Source organism: Oryctolagus cuniculus, chromosome 18 (genome assembly GCF_964237555.1).
Source record: "Oryctolagus cuniculus chromosome 18, mOryCun1.1, whole genome shotgun sequence".
NCBI classification, from domain to species: domain Eukaryota; kingdom Metazoa; phylum Chordata; class Mammalia; order Lagomorpha; family Leporidae; genus Oryctolagus; species Oryctolagus cuniculus.
In genome coordinates, this window is record NC_091449.1 from 10,885,032 (window position 1) to 10,907,740 (window position 22,709).

General features: G+C 54.8%; 1 protein-coding gene and 1 long non-coding RNA gene across 5 annotated transcripts; one reads left to right on the forward strand and one right to left on the reverse strand.

The window, feature by feature from the left end:
- The first annotated feature begins 724 nt into the window (after positions 1-724).
- On the forward strand, positions 725-22,385 carry LOC138846584 (uncharacterized). Its single transcript, XR_011384112.1, has 3 exons — positions 725-1,530; positions 9,176-9,342; positions 18,835-22,385. It is a non-coding gene; the product is annotated as an uncharacterized lncRNA (long non-coding RNA).
- On the reverse strand, positions 1,688-18,169 carry LOC100358137 (insulin growth factor-like family member 4). Of its 4 annotated transcripts, XM_051837422.2 has the most exons (5): positions 17,968-18,088; positions 7,944-8,086; positions 7,544-7,594; positions 7,189-7,447; positions 6,486-6,573 (listed from the first exon to the last, which is right to left on the reverse strand). In XM_051837422.2, exons 2-5 carry the CDS (start codon positions 7,960-7,962, stop codon positions 6,501-6,503), a joined length of 402 nt encoding a protein of 133 aa, XP_051693382.2. In that variant the 5' UTR covers positions 7,963-8,086; positions 17,968-18,088; the 3' UTR covers positions 6,486-6,500. The 4 variants fall into 4 exon arrangements, with proteins under 4 accessions (XP_069918884.1, XP_069918885.1, XP_051693382.2 ...); XM_070062783.1 differs by lacking the exons at positions 6,486-6,573; positions 7,944-8,086 and adding an exon at positions 1,688-4,578 and having other exon boundaries at positions 17,968-18,096; XM_070062784.1 differs by lacking the exons at positions 6,486-6,573; positions 7,944-8,086 and adding an exon at positions 4,585-6,438 and having other exon boundaries at positions 17,968-18,138.
- Positions 22,386-22,709: the final 324 nt, after the last annotated feature.

A 22,709-nucleotide genomic window follows, 5' to 3' on the forward strand; every position in this document is an offset into this window, starting at 1 on the left:
TCCCCAGGTTGTTGGGGGACACTTTCTGGTGCTGGGGCCGGAGGATGGGAAATAAGAGTAAACTCAGCCCAGATCATGGGATCTGTCACCCTCCATTCCCCACCCCGCCCTGAGGGCTGACCCTGGCCCGAGGCCACTGCGCTCACAGACATCACTCCCAGACACCAAGCTCCCAGCCCTGCAACCTCCACCAGGGACTTTTTTTTTTTTTTTTTTTTTTGACAGGCAGAGTGGACAGTGAGAGAGAGACAGAAAGGTCTTCCTTTGCCGTTGGTTCACCCTCCAATGGCCGCCACGGCCGGCGCACCACGCTGATCCGATGGCAGGAGCCAGGTGCTTCTCCTGGTCTCCCATGGGGTGCAGGGCCCAAGCACTTGGGCCATCCTCCACTGCACTCCCTGGCCACAGCAGAGAGCTGGCCTGGAAGAGGGGCAACCAGGACAGAATCCGGTGCCCTGACCCGGACTGGAACCTGGTGTGCCGGCGCCGGCGCCGCAAGGCGGAGGATTAGCCTAGTGAGCCACGGCGCCGGCCCCACCAGGGACTTTGGGGCCAGCCGCCCACCCACCAGTGAGACGTCCCACGCCTCCAGTGGAACTGAGAGACCTGTGCTGCAGGACCGGGGTGGGGGCACGGGGAGCTCTGCCGCCCCTCCACACAAGCAGCGAAACAGCCCCGTCTGTCTCCTGGTCCCCCCAGGTGCTGCTTCCTCCTGGCTGCAGGGAGCCACTCCCAGGTGCAGGCCAGAGGGGAGGCTGGTGGACTCCCAGGGTCTCATCTCAGAAAGAATGTCAGCTATGCAGGACGCCCTCTGAGAGGGAGGGGGGCTCTCCTCGCTGAGAGCCAAGAGGCCACTCCCTGTCAGGTTGGGAGGGGCAGGGGCTCTGGGCTCCACCCGCACCCCACAAGCTTGCTGGCGGCTCCGGCCACCTGCCACAGGGCCTTAGGGGCCAATACCTGCTTGGCCAGCTAGGATCCCTTCCTGCCTATATGGTCGCACAGCGGCAGCGGCAGGAACAGCCGGAGAAAGCTGGGTGAGACCCACGGGAGGAGGCGCCTCTGCGCAGGTGTTGCGAGCCCCACCCTCGCCCTCTTGCAGCCCAGGAGCGAACGCTGCAGATCCCTGCCAGCCAGTGCTGCCTTTGGAACCCCGTTCCGCCCAGCAGCCTTGTCACTGCCTTGCCGAGCTAGCGTGGAAAAGCAGAGAAAGACAAAGGATCGGGCTTGCCTCAGCCCGTGTGCGTGAGTAAGCCGTGCCTGTCCTCCCGAAGCCTCGGCGCCGTTCGGCTTCTGCGGTCTTCTGTCTGTAAGATTTGGTTCCCTGACCGGGAAATGGACCGCGCTGGCCCTGAGAGCCGCCGCTTCGGGGCGTGGGCGGAGCGAGGTGACCCCGGCGGGGCGGACGCCTTGGCGCCTCTGCCCGGACCTCAGGGAGAAGTCCCCCAACGGCGGGGGTCGCGGCTGCCCAGGCCGCAGCCACCAACCCGGACGCCGGGAGACTCGGACGATGGGACCTGGGAATCGGAGGAGGTAAGGGTCCCCGGGACGGAAGCACAGGTCAAGGGTCCCGCGGGCGCGGGGGACTAGACCCCGGACCGGCCCTGGTTTTGCGGAGCGGCCCCTCCAGGGAACCTCAGGAGAGACACAGACGCCTCGCTGACCCTTCGCAGGCAGAAGGAAATTTGGGAATGCCGCACTGGTCTTTCTTTATTCTAATTTTAAATTAATTAATTAATTATTTTTTCAGACAGGCAGAGTTAGTGAGAGAGAGGGAGAGACAGAGACAGAGACAGAGAGAAAGGTCTTCCTTCCATTGGTTCATTCCCCAAATGGCCACCACGGCCCGCGCTGCACGGATCCGAAGCCAAGAGCCAGATGCTTCTCCTGGTCTCCCATGGGGTGCAGGGCCCAAGCACCTGGGCCATCCTCCACTGCACTCCCGGGCCACAGCAGAGAGCTGGACTGGAAGAGGGGCAACCGGGACAGAATCCGGCGCCCCGACCGGGACTAGAACCCGGTGTGCCAGCGCCGCAGGCAGAGGATTAGCCTAGTGCGCCGCGGCACTGGCCTATTTATTTATTTTTATAGTCAGTTACAGAGAGGCAGAGGCAGAGAGAGAGCGAGAGAGAGAGAGAGAGAGAGAGAAAACCTTCCACCCTTTGGTTATTCCCCAAATGGTCGCAACAGCCAGAGCTGGGATGATAGGAAGCCAGGAGCTGGGAGCTTCTTCCGGGTGTCCCGCATGAGTGCAGGGGCCCAAGCACTTGGGCCATCTTCCACTGCTTTCCCAGGCCATAGCAGAGAGCTGGAGTGGAAGTGCAGCACATGGGACTGGAATTGGTGCCCATAGGGGATGCCGCCACTGGCAGCCACAGATTTAACTGCTGCACCACAGCGTGGGCCCCTGAGCTGGTTTTTCTCCTCTGATAAGTGGATAACACTCGCTCCACATCCCGGTGTGCCTCTCTGTAGTCCTACCTCCTCAGCAGGGCTCAAGGCCCACGGGCGACACGGCTGTTCTGGGTTGGCAAGGCTGCTGTCTGTGTGGGGAGCCCCGCTTGGTGCAGTGCAATCCCAGGGAGCCAAGACACAGGTTCAGATGGTCACTGTGCAAACAGGGTCTGTGCTGAGCTGCCAGCCCCAGGGGGGCCTGGGTGCTGTGTGTCCCCCCCCCCCCCAGCTGCTCTGGGTCATGGTCAGGGAGACTCAGGGCTCCGTACAGGAGTCACGGTCTCCACACCTCAGCTCTGGCCTTAAGTAGCCCCGGCAAGACACCAACGCCCACTCCTGGGTGAGCCAAGAGTTGCTACAGTAATTAAATACGAGAGACAACCTCCCCTCCCAGTTCAGAGCTGCAGCCAGCCCTGCTCAGGCCCTCCTCCTCCCCCAACCCTCCTCCATGTGCCAGTGCCCACAGCAGCTCCTTTCGGGGAGGAAGTCGCCAAGGACGGGGCCCCACCAGGATCCACTTTGTCTCAGATGAGGAGGAGAGGGGAAGGAGACTGGTGGGGAATCCAGATCCTTCCACGGCACCTGGATGTGTGCCCAGGCCCAGCCCTGGGCCAGGCCTGCCCCAGCCAGCCATAGCCTGGGGACAGCTGTCAGGACAGAGAGACTGGGTGTGAAGCCACAGCCAGAGCAGGTTTATGCAGAAGACTGAAGCCTGGGTGAACGCACGCACGGCGGCAGAGTTGCCAGTGAACGCACAGCAGAGAGAGAGCCCCTTCCCTACAGACCAGCGATTTAAACAGTGCAAAGCACTGGGAAGGGGCTTGGGGGTCTGAGCTGAAGCTGGGCTGCTGAGATAGAGGGAGAGCCTGGGCTCGTTCTGAAGGTCCCGCGAGATCACAGTGGGAGCTGGGAGGGGTTCGGGCTGAGGCTGACGCTGGACTGTGGAGCCCAGCTGCTGAGCTCGGGGCAGAGACAGGCTGCTGGCTGGGCTCTTCAGACAGGGGAGTGTCCAGCAGGCCGGGCAGGGTGCGGCTGTGTTGGCAGGGCAGAGAAATGGGGCCTGCTTGCTGCGTGTAGGAGAAGACGCCCAAGTCCTTGGGCCCCTGCACCTGCGTGGGAGACCTGGAAGAAGCTCCTTGCTGCTGGCCTCTGACTGGTGCAGCTCCAGCCCTTGCGGCCACCTGGGGAGTGAAGGAGCGGACAGAAGACCTCTCCTTCCCTCTCTCTCCCTCCCTCCCTCCCTCTCTGCCTCTGCCTCTCTGTAACTCTGCCTTTCAAATTAACAAATAAATATTTTTTAAGAAATGGGAAAATGACTCCACCCTCGAGTTTGTAATCAGGACACCTGCTGCCTGCGGTGTCCAGAAGCCCACGGGGTAGGGAGGAGGGTTCCAGTGGGATCACCCGCCTTTGCTCCGCCTTCCACGCCTGTAACCTGCATCTGTAGTCACCAGAACAGCTGCAGGGAGAGCCTGCTAGAACCCGGACTGCTGCCTGGAGCGAATGATACTGTTGCTGCTTTGTGCCCGTGCAAGGAAAGAAACAGTTGCCTCGCACCGCCTCACCTTGACCATGTCCTGTGGGCCTGAATTTGAAAATGTGCCCCCATGATAAGAACCATAAATCGGGTGTTTCAAGCAAGAGTTTGGAGGGAGGCACCAGTCCTTGCCGCCACTCAGGCTGGTGACTGAGCACTGAAGGAATAAAGGGGCACAGTGGGGGGGGGGATACAAATCCTCCCCAGTGAGCTACCTCTGAGGTATAGACTGCACGGGAACGCTGAGGGAGGTGGACCCAGAAGAGGGAGGGGCCTGCAGAGGAGGGAGGAGACCTGCACCACAAAGGAGCATCCAGGGACCAGGGTGTGGTGAGACCAGCAGAAAAAGAGAGGGAGATCTTCCAGGGCCTGGGGTAAAGTAAGGGCTCACTGGGGCACTGAGGCTCAGAGCCCGTGGCCTTGCTCCACCCCGTGCCCAGTCTTGAAATGCTGCTCCGTGCCCAGCACCCTTCCAGACTGTGCGAGTCTGGTGTCCAGCCAAGAGACATCAGGAAGCACTAGGATGCTCCATGGCCAGGATCCGTCAGTCATCTCAAGGCCTTCTCCCAGTCCCTCGCAAAGGGCTGGTCCTGCAAGGAAAGAGATAGAACAGAGTCTCAGCTCTGGGGGACTGATCCAGCCCAGGTCAGCAAGCCCGCGCCCTGAGTCTTAAGGCTGGCAGCTATGGTGACCACTCTTAACTGACAGGGACCTGGTGAGAGAGAGACAGAGAGGGGAGAGAGAGGGAGAGGGGAAAGAAGGAGAGATGGGGAGAAGGGGTGGAATGAGAAGGCCATGCCAAGATAGCCACTAGCAAGCAAGCATCAGTTACTCAGGAGTGGCTTCGGAAATCCACTGAGAAACCATCTGGCAACAGATCCTGCCTGGCAACAGGCTGTGATTGGTTAGGGTATAGATCGCCCCTTGACCAGATTGGCTGCCTTGGCTATATAACCTACTGCACCAACTGAAATAAAGGAGTCTGCGGGCTGCTGGCCTCTGGCCCACTTTCAGCCAACTCCTGGGGTCTGTGTGGTGGCTCCGTGCTTCTTGCCCCACCACACTCCTCCTCTCAGAATGAATCCACAGCAACAGGGAGAAGGGTTGAAGGCGGAGGGGAGAGGGAGAGAGAGAAGCAATGGGTGAGAGAGGCTCTCTGAAAAACAGAGGCGGGAGCAGTCTGCTTGCTCAGCCGTCTGCCCAGGCGATCTGATGCTGCTCAGAGTCAGATCTGAGTTGAATCCTGGCCATGGCACCAAGCTGTTGCGGGAGAGTGAAGACAAGTCCCCTCTCAGTTCCCATCTCACGGCTGGAGAGGAATTCCCAAGCAGACAAGGAGAGCGAGCAAAGTCGGTCTATTGCAAGTGAGGAGCCTCCTGTCACAGCAGCCAGGAGGGAGGCTCCCAGGGCGCTGGCTCTTTTATACACAAAGTGGCCCACTCTGGTCTCCTTCTGAAAACCAGACCCAGATTTAACCAATCAGAGGAGGAGCAGAATAACAGCTAATTGAAGAACCTTAAAAATCAAACCAAGATGGAGTGACTTAAGCCAATACCATTAAAAACAAGAAGTCACCTTTGCCCCAAATAAAAATTAAAGTTTAAAATTACAGCCCTAAACTTTTTCCCCCAAAGCTAAAATTAGGTGCAGCTATAAAATAAGGGACCCTATGCTTAGCTAGCTGTGACACTTGTGCCTGGCTGTGCTAAGACCTAACCCAGTTTGTATACCTCCTAATACTCAAATAACGGTGTGGGAAGCGGGACGCCGCTCTCCCACAAGGGGAACAAAGGGAGCGAGATGTCGCCCCCCTCAGGGTGAACAAGATGGTGCTGGCAGGGAAAGGAACTACTAAAGAAGTAAACAACAAAGTGGCGATGAGGTGCATGCCTCCCGTGTGATCTCGTAGCTGATTGGATAGAAGACGCACGCCCTTCACATGATCAGCTCACGGATTGGACTGCTGTGTGCATGGACTCTATAGTGCTTTTGATTGGTCGCTGCGGGTATATAAACCGTGTGGCTTGTACTGGGGGTGTACTGCTGAGTTCAGGAGGCCCGTCTGCGCAGACGCCGAATAAGTCCTCTTGCTTTTGCATCAGCTGGTCTGGAGTCTGAGTCTCTGGGGTGTGCCTCTCAACGTGTTACCATCCTCACTCCGAGGGTCTAACGCTAATCAGAAGACAGGGATTACAATCCAGTGTAGCCTTCATAAAACTCAGTGCAGTTAGTGGACTGAACTGTTTTCCGATTGACCTAACTGCCGGTCAGCCCGTCTAACTCCTCACCACGATTCTCAGCCCAGAGCAGTTGAAGGACCACTGGCCCAGGCCCAGAGGGGCACTCGGTGTGCACAGAAGCTACCATGATACCAGGCTCTGTGGAAGTTGGCTGCTGAGCAGGGGCACACCATGGGTCTTCATGGCTGGCGTACATTCCTAAAGCTGTACCTATGAAAAGTGCATTCATTAAATAAAAGCTTTAAAAGAAAAAAAGAATTCCATGGGGATTCTTAAGGGACTGACCGAGGCTGGGTGGGTGACCCCCTTCTTGGGCTGGAGGCAGGCAAGAGGTTGTTGGGAAATCTAGCAATCAGAATAATTAGTTACCAGTTACCATTTGAAATCCACTCCGGTTCTCTCTCTCTCTCTCTCTCTCAAAATTTATTTATTTATTTGCGAGGCAGAGTTATAGACAGAAAGACAGAGAGACAGAGAAAGAGGTCTTCCATCCACTGGTTCACTTCCCAAATGGCTGCAACGGCCGGAGCTGGAAGCTTCTTCCAGGTCTCCCACGTGGGTGCAGGCACCCAAGCACTTGGGCCATCATCCACTGCTTTCCCAGGCCATCAGCAGAGAACTGGATCAGAAGTAGAGCAGCCAGGACACGAACCAGCATCCCTATGGAATGCTGGCACCATAGGTGGAGGCATAGCCAACTGTACCATAGCGCCGGCATTGCTTCCACCCCTGCCCCTCTTTTTGGGTTGCCTTAGTGGAAGTTGATTTTCTGGGAAAGCATTCTTCCATGTAGGAAAAACCAAGAGATTATGAATCATAGATCAGGAGAAGAACAACCACACGAAATCCGACTGCAGGACCACAATTCTACAGAAGCAGAGATGTCAGCATATGGACTACCAACCCCCCTCCACCCTCCCTGCCTCAGCCCAATGCCATGGCCAGGGGCCACGCCCTTACCTGTCACAGACCCTGGAGATGGGGGATGAGTGGCACTGGGAGCTGACACCCAGGACTCTCAGCCGCACAACAAGTCTCGGGTGACCGACTGACTCAGGACAGCACAGCTCAAAGCAGGGCCAGTAGCGGCAGTGGGGGCCACAGAGGCGGGTCCGGTTCAGGGGCAGGATGGTGTCGTCATCACAGCACTGCTCCAGGGGGTTGTAGACCTGGTCCCCGCACCTGGGCGCCGGCTGGCACAGCCACAGACCGTCAGGCCCTGCAAAGCCAGAGCTGGGTGGGCTCCGGGGTTGTGTCCAGGACCAGCCCCAGCTCCGAGATGCTGCCTCCTCCCGCCTCATGCACCTGCTCTCACCTGGGACTCCTTCCGAGAGCGAGCCCAGGAGGGCAGAGACGAAGACGGCAGCTGTGAAGCAGAGGGGATGAGGACGGCGCTGGGACACCTGGTCCAGGCCCCAGCGACGGCACGGAGCTCCCTGCTCACGGACGCCGCTCAGAGTGGGTCAGGGTCCTGGGGTGTGGGTGGGCAGGGGGGACACACAGAGAGGCTCCGGGAGGAGTTAAGGTTCTGGGGCTGCAAGTGCGAGGGAGGTGGCAAAGCATCAGAGAGGACCGGGGTGATACGAGGAGGGAGACAAGAACTGCTTAGGGGAGAGAGTCAGGCTGGTGCCGTGCAGAGGTTAAGCTGCCACCTGAGACAGTGGCATCACGCACGGGTCCTGGTTCAAGCCCCGGCTGCTCCACGTCTGATGCACCGAGCACTCCGGGCACCATGCTTCTGAGCCGGCTGCAGGACAGTGGGTGGCGGAGCAGCTGCACCTCTGGGTGGGACCTGGCTTTGTGGTCTATATAGGAGCCCAGGGACCTGCCAATCAGGCAGCAACACAGGCAGCAGGACCTGGGAGGGTGGGGACGGCACAGACAGCAGTCATTGAGTAACAGCTCCTGAATCTGGCCCAGGAGGCAGCCGCCTTCTCACACCCTCCGCCCTGAGAGCCTTTTCTGGGCACAGCTGAGGGGGCGCCCAGCTGGGAGAGACACCTGGGCCCTCCTTCCCCTGAAGGCACCCTCCCTCCCCAAACACTGGCTGTTTCCAGGCTCCCCACATGCCTTATCCCAGAGGTTTCAAGGCCCCCCTCCATGTCCACTCCTGCAGGGCTCCTGCTTCTGCAGAGTCAGGTGTGGGAGACCACGAAGGTGCAGCAGGATCGGGGGCTCCTCCGGGGCTGCAGACTCTCCACCAGGGAGTCGCCAGGGACAGAGTCACGGGGGACCCTGGGGTCCACGGTGCCTTTTTCTTTTTGCTCTAAGGTTTGTTTTTTTTTTTTTTTTTTTTGACAGACAGAGTGGACAGAAGAGAGAGAGAGAGAGACAAAGAGAAAGGTCTTCCTTTGCCGTTGGTTCACCCTCCAATGGCCGCCACGGCTGGTGCGCTGCGGCCGGTGCACCGTGCTGATCCGATGGCAGGAGCCAGGTGCTTCTCCTGGTCTCCCATGGGGTGCAGGGCCCAAGCACTTGGGCCATCCTCCACTGCACTCCCTGGCCACAGCAGAGAGCTGGCCTGCAAGAGGGGCACCCGGGACAGAATCCGGCACCCCGACCGGGACTAGAACCCGGTGTGCCGGCGCCGCAAGGCGGAGGATTAGTCTAGTGAGCCGCGGTGCTGGCCGCTCTAAGGGTCTTTAACAAGACAACTGTTACCCCGTGTTTGTCATTGCTGTCTGCCCGTCAGCATCACTCCGTCCGTGTGAGTGCAACGCCTGTGGGGTTCTCAGAGGCCGCCCCTCTGTGTTCCGGGGCTCCCCAGGGAGGCTGACACAGCACTGGGGCAGAGGCCTTAGGGGGCATCGCCAGCGGCAGGGACTCTCCTGTCCCGGGTCAGAGGAGGAGACTCCACCTGCAGGGTCTGACGCCTGCGTACAGAGCCGCCCGCTCCCTCCTCTGCGGGTGTCAAGTCGGTGCCTCTGCTTCCCCTGCACCCTAACAGGAGTCCCCTGGTCGCCGGACGTCCCCAGCTGACAGAGCAGCTGCCGGGAAGTCAGGCCTGCGAGAGCCACGGTCCCAGATGCATTCGCCCGATGACTCCTAGGAGCCCTGCGCCTGCACCAGGGAGCTCCTGACCACGGATGGAGACGTCCCCCCGGGGAGGGGCAGGTAGGTCACACGGGCGGAGGAAATCGCAAAGGTGGTTCCTGGAGTTCCTCTGTGCCTCCCTGGACTGTGTGCAGGAAATCCACGGAGCCTGCGGACACGGAGCAGCCAGGCTGAGCAGTCATCCCTGAGCACAGAGCCCGTGTGGCCCAGGCCGTTTGTGACCTAACAGAGAAGGAAGACCAGGCCCAAGGCCGACCCCGTGGGCCTCACACGGAGTTCCGCTAGACAAATGCAGCCAGAATGCCGGGCAAGAATAACCGGACACAGGGCCGGTGCTTTGGGACAGTGGGTGAAACCGCCACCTGCAGTGCCAGCAGCCTTTGTGGGTGCTGGTTCAAGTCCTGGCTGCTCCACTTCCAGTCCAACTTCCTGATAATGTTCCTGGGAAAGCAGAGTGTGTTCCAACTGCTTGGGCCCCTGCACTCATGTGGGAGACCTGGAGGAAGCTCCTGGTTCTGGTCCAGCTCTGACCATTGCAGCCATTTGGGAAGTAAACCAGCAGATGGATTTTCTCTCTCTCTCTCTCTCTCTCTCTCTCTGTAATTCTGCCTTTCAAATAAATAAATAAATCTTTTTTTAAAAAATGGGATACAATTTATTTTTTTAAAGATTTATTTGTTTGAAAGTCAGAGTTACACAGAGAGAGGAGAGGCAGAGAGAGAGAGAGAGAGAGAGAGAGAGAGGTCTTCCACCTGCTGGTTCACTCTCCAGATGGCTCCAACAACCAGAGCTGCAACGATCCAAACCCAAGAGCCAGGAGCTTCTTCCAGGTCTCCCCAAGAGTGCAGGGTCCCAAGGACTTGGGCCATCTTCTACTGCTTTCCCAGGCCACAGCAGAGAGCAGGACTGGAAGTGGAGCAGCCGGGACTCGAGCCAGTGCCCATATAGGATGCCGGCCCTGCAGGCAACGGCTTTACCCACTATGCCACAGCGCCAGTCCCTCCCTCCTCTCTTCTCCCTCTCTTACAATCTGCATTCGTGGTGAGGTGATTGTTTCCTCTCTGATGGACTTTGATTCTTTGCCTGTTGCTTTTGGGGAAAGTCTGCTGCACGCTCTTGCTCTGTGCCTACCAGGAGGCTGACAGAAAGACTTGTTTTGGCGATAACAAGCTACCTTGAAATGACAACAGCTGGACATGGATTGTAAAGATTAGGAGGGAGATAAAAAACAGAAATCCTAGGAAAGAGCTCTGCACCTCTGCCCCATTCCCCTCTACGTTTTGAATTTTTGATGTTATATTTAACATTTTTTGTGTGTTTATTTGAAAGACAGAGTTACAGACAGAAAGGGAGAGACAGACAAAGAAAAAAATACCTTCCCTTCACTGGTTCACTCCCGAAATGGCCACAATAGCCCGGGCTGGGCCAGGCTGAAGCCAGGAGCCTGGAATTATTTCATCTGGGTCTCCCACGTGGGTGCAGGGGCCCAAGCACTTGGGTCATCTCTTGCTGACTTCCCAGGTGCATTAGCAGGGAGCTGGATCAGAAGTGGAGCAGCCGGGACTCCAACAGACGCTGATATGGGAGGCCAGCGTCCCAGGCAGTGGCTTAACCCCCTGCGCCACAGCACGGGCCCCTCCTCCTACAACACTGCCTGTCCCTTACATCGCGATGTGGGCACCATCACTCCTCAGCCATCACAGTAAAGATGCACACGGGAAGGTGTACCCTGCCTGCAGCCTGGGAGCACTCGGAGCTGCTTGCACAGCGACGCCGCCAGTGAGTTTTCTGCCTTCCGATGTCTTCTGTTTAACCCCTGATTTCTCTCTGCCTGGAAGTGCTGGGGTGGGGTGGGGGCTTCATCTGAGCTGCCTCCACCTGGCATTGTTTACAAGGAGGCGACGGGGACAGGACACTTGGTGTGACTCTGTCATGTTCATTTCTGCGTCTTGGGCGGGACTCACACTCTCATCCCATGCACACTGCGCACCTCCCTGAAATACTGGGCTGGTCACTTCTTTCCTTGGGAAGTTGTAGCCCTGACCCCACACACAACTCACCCTAGGGCTCAGGTTGCCCTACCCAGCGGGGGACAGGACCCTCCAGACCAAAGTGGCCAACCAGATCCTTCCTGGCACTGGTTGGCAGATGTGTACCTGCCAACCCAGACACTGTAGGTTAATGCCTCCTTCCTTGTAGGCTTTGGTGAAAAATTGGGGGCACCCTCGGGATTTAAGGGGCTGGAGGAGGCTGGTGGTGACTGGAGACAGTGCTCCTGTCTCATCTTCTCCCTGCAGGAACGGGAGAGGAGTACACCAGGCAGAATTAATTGCAAAGCACCCTTTTGCAATTCCCCCATGGGTAAATGGATTTATTCATTTATTTATTTTTGACTTTTATTTAATAAATATAATTTTTGAAAGTACAACTTCTGGATTATAGAAGTTTTTCCCCCCATAACCACCCTCTCACCTGCAAACCATCCCATCTCCTACTCCTTCTCCCATGCCATTCTTCATTAAAATTCATTTTTAATTATCTTTGTATACAGAAGATCATCTTAGTGTATACTAAGATTTCAACAGTTTGCACCCACACAGACACACAAAGTATAAAGTACTGTTTGAATACTAGTTTTACCGTTAATTCGCATAGTACAACACATTAAGGGCAGAGATCCTACATGGAGAGTAAGTGCCCAGTGACTCCCGTTGTTGATTTAACAACTGACACTCTTTTTTATGACGTCAGTAATTGCCCGAGGCTCTTAAGATGCCAAGGGATGAGGACGGCACTGGGACTCCTTGTCCAGGCCCCAGCGACGGCATGGAGCTCCCTGCTCACGGACGCCGCTCAGAGTGGGTCAGGGTCCTGGGGTGTGGGCGGGCAGGGCGGACACGCAGGGAGGCTCCGGGATGAGTTAAGGTTCTGAGGCTGCAGGTGCGAGGGAGGTGGCAAAGCAGTCAGAGATTACAAGGAGGGAGACAAGAACTGCGTAGGGAAGGGAGAGTCAGGCTGGCGTTGTGTAGAAAGTTATTCACCACCTTTGATGATTTGAGTCCCAGCTGCTCCACTTCTGGTCCAGCTCCCCGCTAATGCACATGGGGAAGCAGCAGAAGATGGTCCAAGAGCTTGGACCCCTGCATTCATATGGGAGACCCGGTTGGAATCCCTGACTCCTGGCCTTTGCCCAACCCAGTTCCTGCCATTGGAGCCATTTGGGGAGTGAACCAGCAGATGGAAGATCCCTCCCTCCCTCCCTCCCTCCCTTCCTTCCTTCCTCCCTTCCTTCCTCCCCCCCACTCCTTGTTTTTATCAGTATTAATCTTGAATGTAAATAGCCTCAACTCTCTAGTTAAAAGATACAGACTGGGCCGGTGCTGCAGCTCACTAGGCTAATCCTCCACCTTGCGGTGCCAGCACACCGGGTTCTAGTCCCGGTCGGGGCGCCAGATTCTGTCCCGGTTGCCCCTCTTCCAGGCAAGCTCTCTGCTGTGGCCAGGGAGTGCAGTGGAGGATGGCCCAAGTGCTTGGGCCCTGCACTCAATGGGAAACCAGGAGAAGTACCTGGCTCCTGCCTTCGGATCAGCGCGGTGCGCCGGCCGCAGCACGCCGGCCGCGGCGGCCATTGGAGGGTGAACCAGCGGCAAAGGAAGACCTTTCTCTCTGTCTCTCTCTCTCACTGTCCACTCTGCCTGTCAAAAAAAAAAAAAAAAAGATACAGACTGGCCAAATGGATTAAAAGCAAGACCAATCTATTTGCTACCTATAAGAAACAAATCTCAGCAACAAAGATACCCACACTGAAAGTGAAAGGATGGGTAAAAGATATTCTATGCTAGCAGAAACAAACAAAAAAAGCTGGTGTAGCCATCCTAATATCAGACAAAATAGACGTTAACACAAAATTTTTTAAACAAAAACTGTTAAAAGAGACAAAGGGCACTATGAATGATTAAGGGATGAATTCAACAGGAAGATGTGACTACAATAAACATATATGCACCCAATTACTGGGTACCTGGCTATTTAAAAGAAATATTAATGGATCTAAAGAAAGACATGGACTCCAATGCAGTAGTAATGGGGCATGTCAATACCCCACTTTCAGCAATAGACAGATTAACCAGACCAAAAAATCAGTAAGAAGACAACAGTAAGTAAACACTACAGACCAAATGGACCTAACGGATATCTACAGAACTCCTCACCCTACAGCTGCAGAATACACACTATTCTCTCCAGTACATGGAACTTTCTATAGGATAGACCACATGCTAGGCCATAAAGCAAGTCTCAGCAAATTCAAAAAAATCAAAATCAAACCATGCACCTTCTCTGACCACAAAGGAATGAAGCTGGACATCAACAACTCAAGAATCCCTAGAGCATATGCAAAACACATGGAGACTGAACAACATGTTCCTGAATGAAGATAGTGGTGGTAGAAGAAATCAAAAGAGAAAAAAATTCCAGAAACGAATGAAGACGACAACACAACATGTCAAAACTTATGGGAGCCGGCGCCATGGCTCACTAGGCTAATCCTCTGCCTGCGGTGCTGGCACCCCAGGGTTCTAGTTCCAGTTGGGGTGCTGGATTCTGTCCTAGTTGCTCCTCTTCCAGTCCAGCTCTCTGCTGTGGCCCGGGAGTGCAGTGAAGGATGGCCCAAGTGCTTGGGCCCTGCACCCGCATGGGAGATTGGGAGGAAGCACCTGGCTCCTGGCTTCGGATCAGCGCAGTGCCAGCCGTAGGGGCCATTTTGGGGGGTGAACCAATGGAAGGAAGACTTTTCTCTCTGTCTCTCTCTCTCACTGTCTAACTCTGCCTGTCAAAAAGAAAGAAAAAGAAAGAAAGAAAGAAAGAAAGAAAGAAAGAAAGAAAGAAAGAAAGAAAGAGACGGAGGGAGAAAGGGAGAGAGAGAGAGAGAGAAAGAAAGAAAGAGAGAAAGAACGAAAGAAAGAAAGGAAGGAAGGAAGGAAGGAAGGGAGAAAGGGAGAAAAGGAGAAAGAGAGAAAGAGAGAGAGAAAGAAAGAAAGAGAGACAGAGAGAGAGAAAGAAAGAAAGAAAGAGAAAGAGAAAGAGAGAGAGAGAAAGAAAGAAAGAGAGACAGAGAGAGAAAGAAAGAAAGAGAAAGAGAAAGAGAGAAAGAGAGAGAGAGAAAGAAAGAGAGACAGAGAGAGAGAAAGAAAGAAAGAGAAAGAGAAAGAGAGAAAGAGAGAGAGAGAAAGAAAGAGAGACAGAGAGAGAGAAAGAAAGAAAGAAAGGAAGGAAGGAAGGAAGGAAGGAAGGAAGGAAGGAAGGGAGGGAGGGAGAGAGGGAGGGAGGGAGGGAGGGAGAGAGAGAGAGAGAGAAAGAAAGAAAGAAAGAAAGAAAGAAAGAAAGAAAGAAAGAAAGAAAGAGAGAGAGAAAGAAAAAACTTATGGGATGTGGGGTAGAGCCTGGTGCTGCTGGCCGCTGCCTCCCTGCCCACCGCTCTCCTTGGGCTGCCATGGGCTCGGAGATGGAGCCACTGCTCCTGGCCTGGAGTTATTTCAGGTGCAGGAAGTTCCAGCTCTGTGCCGATCTGCGCACGCAGGTGCTGGAGGAGTCCCCTTGACCAGGCGGCTTGGATATTAAAAGCATGAGCTCTAACTGAGATGGTGTACATAGACGAAGCTGCTGTAGATCAGGAAGGAATTGCAGGAGGGATTCTGGATGAAAATGTTCTTGCTCAAGTGCCACGCCCTGAGCATCCTTGAAACTCCCTGGAACTAGTCAAACGGGAGGGCCCAGTCACGCTGAAGGCCAGTCACTCAAGCTTGAGACCCATTACAGGTTATCTTAGGCCCAGCACACAGAGTGGAAGGTGAGGCACTATGGAGCAGGCCATCAAAGCACCCAGTACTGCCTACACAGCCCGCCCCATCACCAGCTCTTCCGGCAGGTTCAACAGGCTGGAAACAGCTTCCATGCTTACAAGTCCTGATGGGCCATTTATAAGTTTGTCTCGACTGATTTAACAAAATACTCCCAGAAACCTAAATTGGCAAAGGCTTTGTTTGAGTATACTTTTTATTTATTTATTTAATTTTTGACAGGCAGAGTGGACAGTGAGAGAGAGACAGAAAGAAAGGTCTTCCTTTGCCGTTGGTTCACCCTCCAATGGCCACTGCAGCCAGCGCACCGCGCTGATCCGAAGGCAGGAGCCAGGTGCTTCTCCTGGTCTCCCATGGGGTGCAGGGCCCAAGCACTTGGGCCATCCTCCACTGTACTCCCTGGCCACAGCACAGAGCTGGCCTGGAAGAGGGGCAACAGGGACAGAATCCGGCGCCCCAACCAGGACTAGAACCCGGTGTGCCGGCGCCGCAAGGTGGAGGATTAGCCTAGTGAGCCACGGCACCGGCCAACATACAGAATTTAATTAAACAATTAAAGCAGCATTTTGCTATGCTCTGATTGTTCCTTAGACCAAATATGTTCTGATGAAAGGGCATTATACAGAGGGAAAAGCACTATGTGATTCTGTGTCTGTAATACAATGGGCGCGCATCACACGGATCTGGGCTTGATCTTCATGAAGGTGACATCGAATGGAGTATTATGTATATGGAATGAAAACTTTATAATGATGATCACTGTGTATGATATTGGAAAATTATGGTAGATGCTTGTTTATGATAGTTATGAAGCATTTTAATGATCTCATGTTTTTATAAATATACATTTTTATAGACCTTGAGCTGTTAATCCTCATGAAGATCTGCCTTTAAAACTGCACTTTCATGGCTGAAAGTGTGTGTATTTATCCTGACTGCAGATTTTATTTAGAGCTAAAGAATTGTACTTTAAACTATTTTCAGTCCAATACCTTGTGACTATATATTGTGATTTAAAAGTAAATCAATGCAAGGCCGGCGCCGCGGCTCACTAGGCTAATCCTCCACCTGCGGCGCCGGCACACCAGGTTCTAGTCCCGGTCGGGTCGCCGGATTCTGTCCCGGTTGCCCCTCTTCCAGGCCAGCTCTCTGCTGTGGCCAGGATGTGCAGTGGAGGATGGCTCAAGTGCTTGGGCCCTGCACCCGCCTGGGAGACCAGGAGAAGCACCTGGCTCCTGGCTTCGGATCAACAGGATGCACCGGCCGCTGCGAACCGGCCGCGGCGGCCATTGGAGGGTGAACCAACAGTAAGGACGACTTTTCTCTCTGTCTCTCTCTCTCTCACTGTCCACTCTGCCTGTCCAAAAAAAAAAAAAAAAAAAAAAAAAAAGTAAATCACTGTGTAAGACACCAAAAAAAAAAAAAAAACTTATGTGATGTAGCAAAAGCAGTGTTAAGAGGAAAGGTACCAAATAAATGAGCTATCAATGCATTTTAAGGATCTAGAAAAACAACAACAGACCAAATCTCAAATTAGCAGGAGAAAAGAAATAATTAAAATTTGAGAAGAAACAAAATTGAAACAAAAATACAAAATATCAGCAAAAGGAAGAGCTGGATTTTTGAAAAAAAAAAAAAAAAAAGACAAAATCGACACACCATTGACCCAATTAACCAGAGAAAGAGGGAGAAGATCCAAATCAATAAAAGCATAGGTGAAAAAGGAAGTGTAACAACAGACATCAGAGAAACAAGAAGAACCATCAGGAATAACTACAAAGAGCTGTATGCTGGGCTGGCACTGTGGTGCAGCACGTTCAAGTCCTGGCCTGAAGCTCTGGCATCCCATACGGGCACCTGTTCCAGTCCTAGATGCTCCACTTCTGATCCAGCTCCTTGCTAATGCGCCTGGGAAAGCATCAGAAGATGGCCCTCTTTGGGCCCTTGCACCCATGTGGGAGGCTCAGAAGAAGCTCCTGGCTCCTGGCTTCAGATAGGCCCAGCTCCAGCTGTTGCAGCCAATTGGGGAGTAAACCAGCAGATGAGAGATTCTCTCTCTCTCTCTCTCTCTCTCTCTCTCTCTCTCCCTGTAACTCTCTGTAACTTTCAAATAAATAAAATAAATAATAAAAAAAAATAAAGAGCTGAATGCCAACAAATCGGGAAACCTGGAAGAAATGGATAGATTCCTGGACACATACAACATACCAAAATTGAGCCATGAATACATAGAAAATCTAAACAGACCCATAACCAAGACAGAAAATGAATCAGGAACAAAAACTCTCCCAACAACAACAACAAAAAAGCCCAGGACCGGATGGCTTTGCTGCTGAATTCTACCAGACATTTTAAAAAGAACAAAGCCAAACACTTCTCAAGCTATTCAAACAATTGAAAGGGAGAGAATCCTCCCAAACTCCTTCTATGAACCCTCTGTTACATTAATTCCTAAACCAGAAAATGACACAACAGAGAGAGAAGTATAGACCAGTTTTCCTGATGAACATAGATGCAAAAATCCTCAACAAAATACTAGACAATCGAATCCAACAACACATCAGAAAGATCATTCATCCAGACTAAGCGGGATTTATCCCTAGTATGCAGGAATGGTTCAACATTGGCAAATCAATCAATGTGATTCACCACATTAACAAACTGAAGAACAAAAACCACATGATTGTGTTTCTTTCTCTCTCTAAGTCACTCTGACTTTCAAATAAATAAGTACCTCTCTACAAGTGAAAAGAGGGTCAGGTTTCCCACCCAGCAGGGTTAGGGACACCGAGGCTCCCCCCCCACCCTGGGGCTGGGGTCTCCTCACCGAGCACTCCAGGCACCATGCTTCTGAGCTGGCTGCAGGACAGTGGGTGGCAGAGCAGCTGCACCTCTGCGGTGGGACCTGGCTCGGTGGTTTTTATACAAACTTGGACCTGTGAATCATGTGGCAACACAGGCAGCAGGGCCTGGGAGGGTGGGGACGGCATAGACAGCAGTCATTGAGTAACAGCTCCTGAATCTGGCCCAGGAGGCAGCTGCCTTCTCACGCCCTCCACCCTGCGAGCCTTTTCTGGGCACAGCTGAGGGGGCGCCCAGCTGGGAGAGACACCTGGGCCCTCCTTCCCCTGAAGACACCCTCCCTCCCCAAACACTGGCTGTTTCCAGGCTCCCCACATGCCTTATCCCAGAGGTTTCAAGGCCCCCCCCCTCAATGTCCACTCCTGCAGGGTTCCTGCTTCTGCAGAGTCAGGTGTGGGAGACATCGAAGGTGCAGCAGGATCGGGGGCTCCTCTGGGGCTGCAGAAACTCCGCCAGGGAGTCACCAGGGACAGAGTCACGGGGGACCCTGGGGTCCACGGTGCCTTTTTCTTGTTGCTCTAAGGGTCTTTGACCAGAGAATTGTTACCCCGTGTTTGTCATTGCTGTCTGCCCGTCAGCATCACTCCGTCCATGTGAGTGCAACGCCTGTGGGGTTCTCAGAGGCCGCCCTCTGTGTTCCGGGGCTCCCCAGGGAGGCTGACACAGCACTGGGGCAGAGGCCTTAGGGGGCATCGCCGGCGGCAGGGACTCTCCTGTCCCGGGTCAGAGGAGGAGACTCCACCTGCAGGGTCTGATGGCTGCGTACAGAGCCGCCCGCTCCCTCCTCTGCGGGTGTCAAGTCGGTGCCTCTGCTTCCCCTGCACCCTAACAGGAGTCCCCTGGTCGCCGGACGTCCCCCGCTGAGAGAGCAGCTGCCGGGAAATCAGGCCTGCGAGAGCCACGGTCCCAGATGCATTCGCCCGATGACTCCTCGGAGCCCTGCGCCTGCACCAGGGAGCTCCTGACCATGGATGGAGACGTTCCCCCGGGGAGGGGCAGGTAGGTCACACGGGCGGAGGAAATCGCAAAGGTGGTTCCTGGATTTCCTCTGTGCCTCCCTGGACTGTGTGCAGGAAATCCACGGAGCCTGCAGACACGGAGCAGCCAGGCTGAGCAGTCATCCCTGAGCACAGAGCCCGTGTGGCCCTGGCTGTCCGGTCTGTCTGATCGCAGGCGCCTCAACGTGCAGCCATGGGAGGCCTGGGGAAGCAGCAGAGTGAACGAGGCTCTGCCGCCAACTGCATCACCTGCAGCAAAGCCGGGAAGAAGCTGCAGCGGAGCCTGGTGATCCGGGCACTGTGCATCCGGGAGGGCATTTACTCGCAGGAGCCCAAGCACAGGACGATGGGGAACAAGGGCTCCAGACACTGTTTATCTCATCAAAGACATCAAGTTCCTCCTCCCGGAGCCCAGAGCCCAAGAGACAAGGGTTTGGGAGCCCTACGGGAAGAGAGTGCAAACCGTGGAGCGTCGGAAAGACAAGCCCGACCATAAACTTGACCACAGCATCAAGGAGCAGTGCTCCACGCTCACTGATACTCTGCAGGACCAGTGGTGCCCTGTCCACGTGCCGTCCACTTGCTGCGGACGGGCAAGTGCCACGTGCAGACCCCTCAGTTCTGCCGCCGGCTCACCGTGGAGTTCCTGCACAAGGCCTTCCTTGTCCTTCATGTCCATCCAAGGCATCTGCGTCCAGGCTGGGGTGCTGGGCCCCACCAGCGTGTGGATCACGCCCTATGCCTTCTCCCACGGTCACCCAAAAGACAGGGACTACGGGTGGTGCCCCCTCTGCCGGGTTCTACATCGCCTGCTGGAATTTGCCGACTTCCGCCTCTGCTGGCTGCTCTACCTCCTCTGCTTGCCCAAGCTCCAGGGTCAGGCCCTCACAGAGGTGACAGCCAGTGGGGACACGTGTACGCTGGGCTCATTCAATGGAGAAACGTGGCTGAGTTGCCGCCTGATGGGGAGTCCCTGACGGATTGTCACCTGCTCCACCCCTCACACTGGCTTTCCTCCCCTCTTGCACACTTGGGGGCTGTGATGGGTAGAGGGCAGGGAGCATTTGTTATGAAATGGCTAACTTTTGCACCGAATTGGAAAAAAAATTGAGTTCGTTACCTACACAGAGAAAGGAAGACTAGCCATAGGTTCCTGGTACCCATGTCCCTTGCACCAAGTGACACTGAGACAAACGCAGCCAGACAGCTGAACGGGAATAATAGGACATGGGGTCGGCGCTGTGGGACAGCGGCTCAGCCCCGTCTACAGCACCGGCATCCCATATGGGCACAGTTCGAGTCCCGGCTGCTCCACTCCCAATTCCAGCTTCCTGCCAAGCACAGGACATCAAGGGGGAGGTTCTGGGAGACGGGGCTGCTCTGTGCAGAGACCACATCGCCAGAGCCTGACCCATAGGCGGGGCTTCACCAAGGCCAGTCCCTGCCCTGCCGCCTGGCAGCCTCGTGCAACCTGTCCACTCATGGGCCTTGAAGGTCACTCTCTGGTTCTGCAGAGGATGGATACTCTTCAGTACAGAAACCTCTAGTGCACACATATGTGCTCTGAGTAACTAACAATGCTGATGAAATGAGCCCACGTGAGTCAGAACTGCCCCACTACATATGCATGAGCCAGTTGGGCTGGGCAGGTGCAGGGAGCCCCGTGTGAGTGCTGAGGGCGTGTTCCTCGGTTCACTTTGCAGCCTGCAGGGCCCAGTGTGCGTTTGCTGGCATCGCCCTCCACACCTGCTTGTGTCCATCGCTCGCATCAGCACTGGATTTCATTCCTTTTTTTTTTTCCTAAAAAGGGAATGTCGCATTGTTAAGAAAATACAGAGAGCATCGGGAGATCAAAATAAACACACAAACTCCCTTTCTCAGTGCAGGCTCGGTCAAGGTCAAGACACTGATTCTAGAACTCCAGGGCATTTCTGAGAACTGAGGGTCCTGGGGCTGAGCCGCGGTGGTGGTGCCGTCTTGATTAGCTGAAGAGAAAGGAGCTCCATTAAATAGTTAAAGCATTACAATAATTTGTTCTACCTGAAAGGTGCCGGTGGAGGTGCAGGTGGAGCTAGTGAAACAGGGAGTGACCTCCCACCCAAGGGCCCTGCCCAAACGCTGGCAACAGCTGGGGTGAATCCGGCCAAAGCCGGTGCTGGGACTCCCGCACAGGACAGACCCAGCTATGTGGCCTCATCTCCGCCCAGGGTGTGAATTCCTGGGCTCAAGGGTGGACTCCCCCTCAGGCTCTCAGGTATGGGACCTGGGCGCCCAGACAGCTCTGGAACCACGCCCACGACAATGCTCCTCTCGAGATTAGAAAACAACACAGCACCAGGAGGGGCGGAGTCAGGGCCACCAGGGGCTGCGTGGTCACTTCCCGTGCAGCGCACGCAGGGCGCCGCCTTGGGTGCTGGGGGCGCCGTCGGGTGGAGAGGACGCTCGGGGAAGCTTCCCGGGTGCTCTTCCTGCTGCGGCTGAGGCGAGATCTCTCATCACCGCCCCAATAAGCAGGAGCCATCAGACTCGGCGCCCAGAGAGCCCAGGAGCCAACACCTGAGCGTCCCCAGAGCTCCGCGGCCGCGACTCGCAGCCGCCCAGCCCTTGATTTAATTTGTTGATTTTAGTAACTAGCAATCCTCACATTTTCTGAGTACAGGACAATATTCAACCCTGACACAGCGCCAGCTGATTAAACTGAAGCGAGTTGGCCGCCGTCCTGCTGGGTTAAACTCCCGTGGGAACTCAGGTCCTCTGTGCAGCTCCTGGGGGCGGAGCCAGCGCTGGTTCCCACAGAGAAGGCAGCGGCTGCTCTGTCAGTGTGCGTGGTCAGCTCTGCTGTTATCTGCGCCGTCTGTCATGTGTCCTCGGCTGTAGGACTTGGTCAAGATTAATTGTGCTCAGTGTGCAGGTTTGGTCTGGCTCTGTGGACCTCAGCTTCAGTGCTGGCCCAGGCCGCTTGAATGGACTCCTTTGTAAACTACTGAGGCCCCAGGCGCGTTGTCCCCTCCAGGAGTCCCGGGAAGCAGCAGCGAGTTCGTGGTTCTCCCCGGTAAGCTTCCCGCGCATGGGTGTCCGGGTTTCACATGGTGGGAGCGCCTCCTCCCCAGTGCCGCCAGCCACATCCTGTTCAAGCCATCAGAACAAGGGAGTCTGAGTTTATTTTGCAGCAAAACTTTCTCACGGCGCTGCGTTGTGGCACAGAGGGCAAAGCTGCCTCCTCGGTCCTGGCGTTCCACACGGGTGCCGGGAACGTCCTGAGGCTCCACTCCCATCCCGCTCCCTGCTAATGTGCCTGGGAAAAGCCACAGAGGAGGGTCCGAGTCCCTGGGCTCCTGCACCCACCTGGGAGACAGGGAAGAAGCTCCTGGCTCCTAGCTTTGGCCTCGCCATGGTGGCCATCTGGGGAGTGAACCAGCAGATGGAAGATCTCTCTCCCTGTCTCTGTCTCTCTGTAAGTCTGACTTTCAAAATAAGGAATCCTGAAATGAAATTTTTTGAAATCAGTATATGGCTTTCCAGTTTTCTGTTTAAAATTTTGTTTTCATTTTATTTGAAGGTAGACAGATAAATCTCTCACACACACATTTACCATTTATTTATTTATTTTGACAGGCAGAGTTAGACAGTGCGAGAGAGACAGAGAGAAAGGTCTTCCTTCCGTTGGTTCACCCCCCAAATGGCCACTACGGCTGGAGCTGCGCCGATC

Excerpts from the sequence above, each read along its gene's own strand:
- LOC100358137 (XM_070062782.1), bottom strand. The coding sequence starts at position 18,130 with ATGCCGTCCCCACCCTCCCAGGCCCTGCTGCCTGTGTTGCCACATGAT. Across the intron at positions 7,595-17,967 it reads CATGGTGCCTGGAGTGCTCG|CTGCCGTCTTCGTCTCTGCC; the intron begins GTGAGGAGACCC and ends TCTGCTTCACAG. Across the intron at positions 7,448-7,543 it reads GCTCTCGGAAGGAGTCCCAG|GGCCTGACGGTCTGTGGCTG; the intron begins GTGAGAGCAGGT and ends CTGGCTTTGCAG.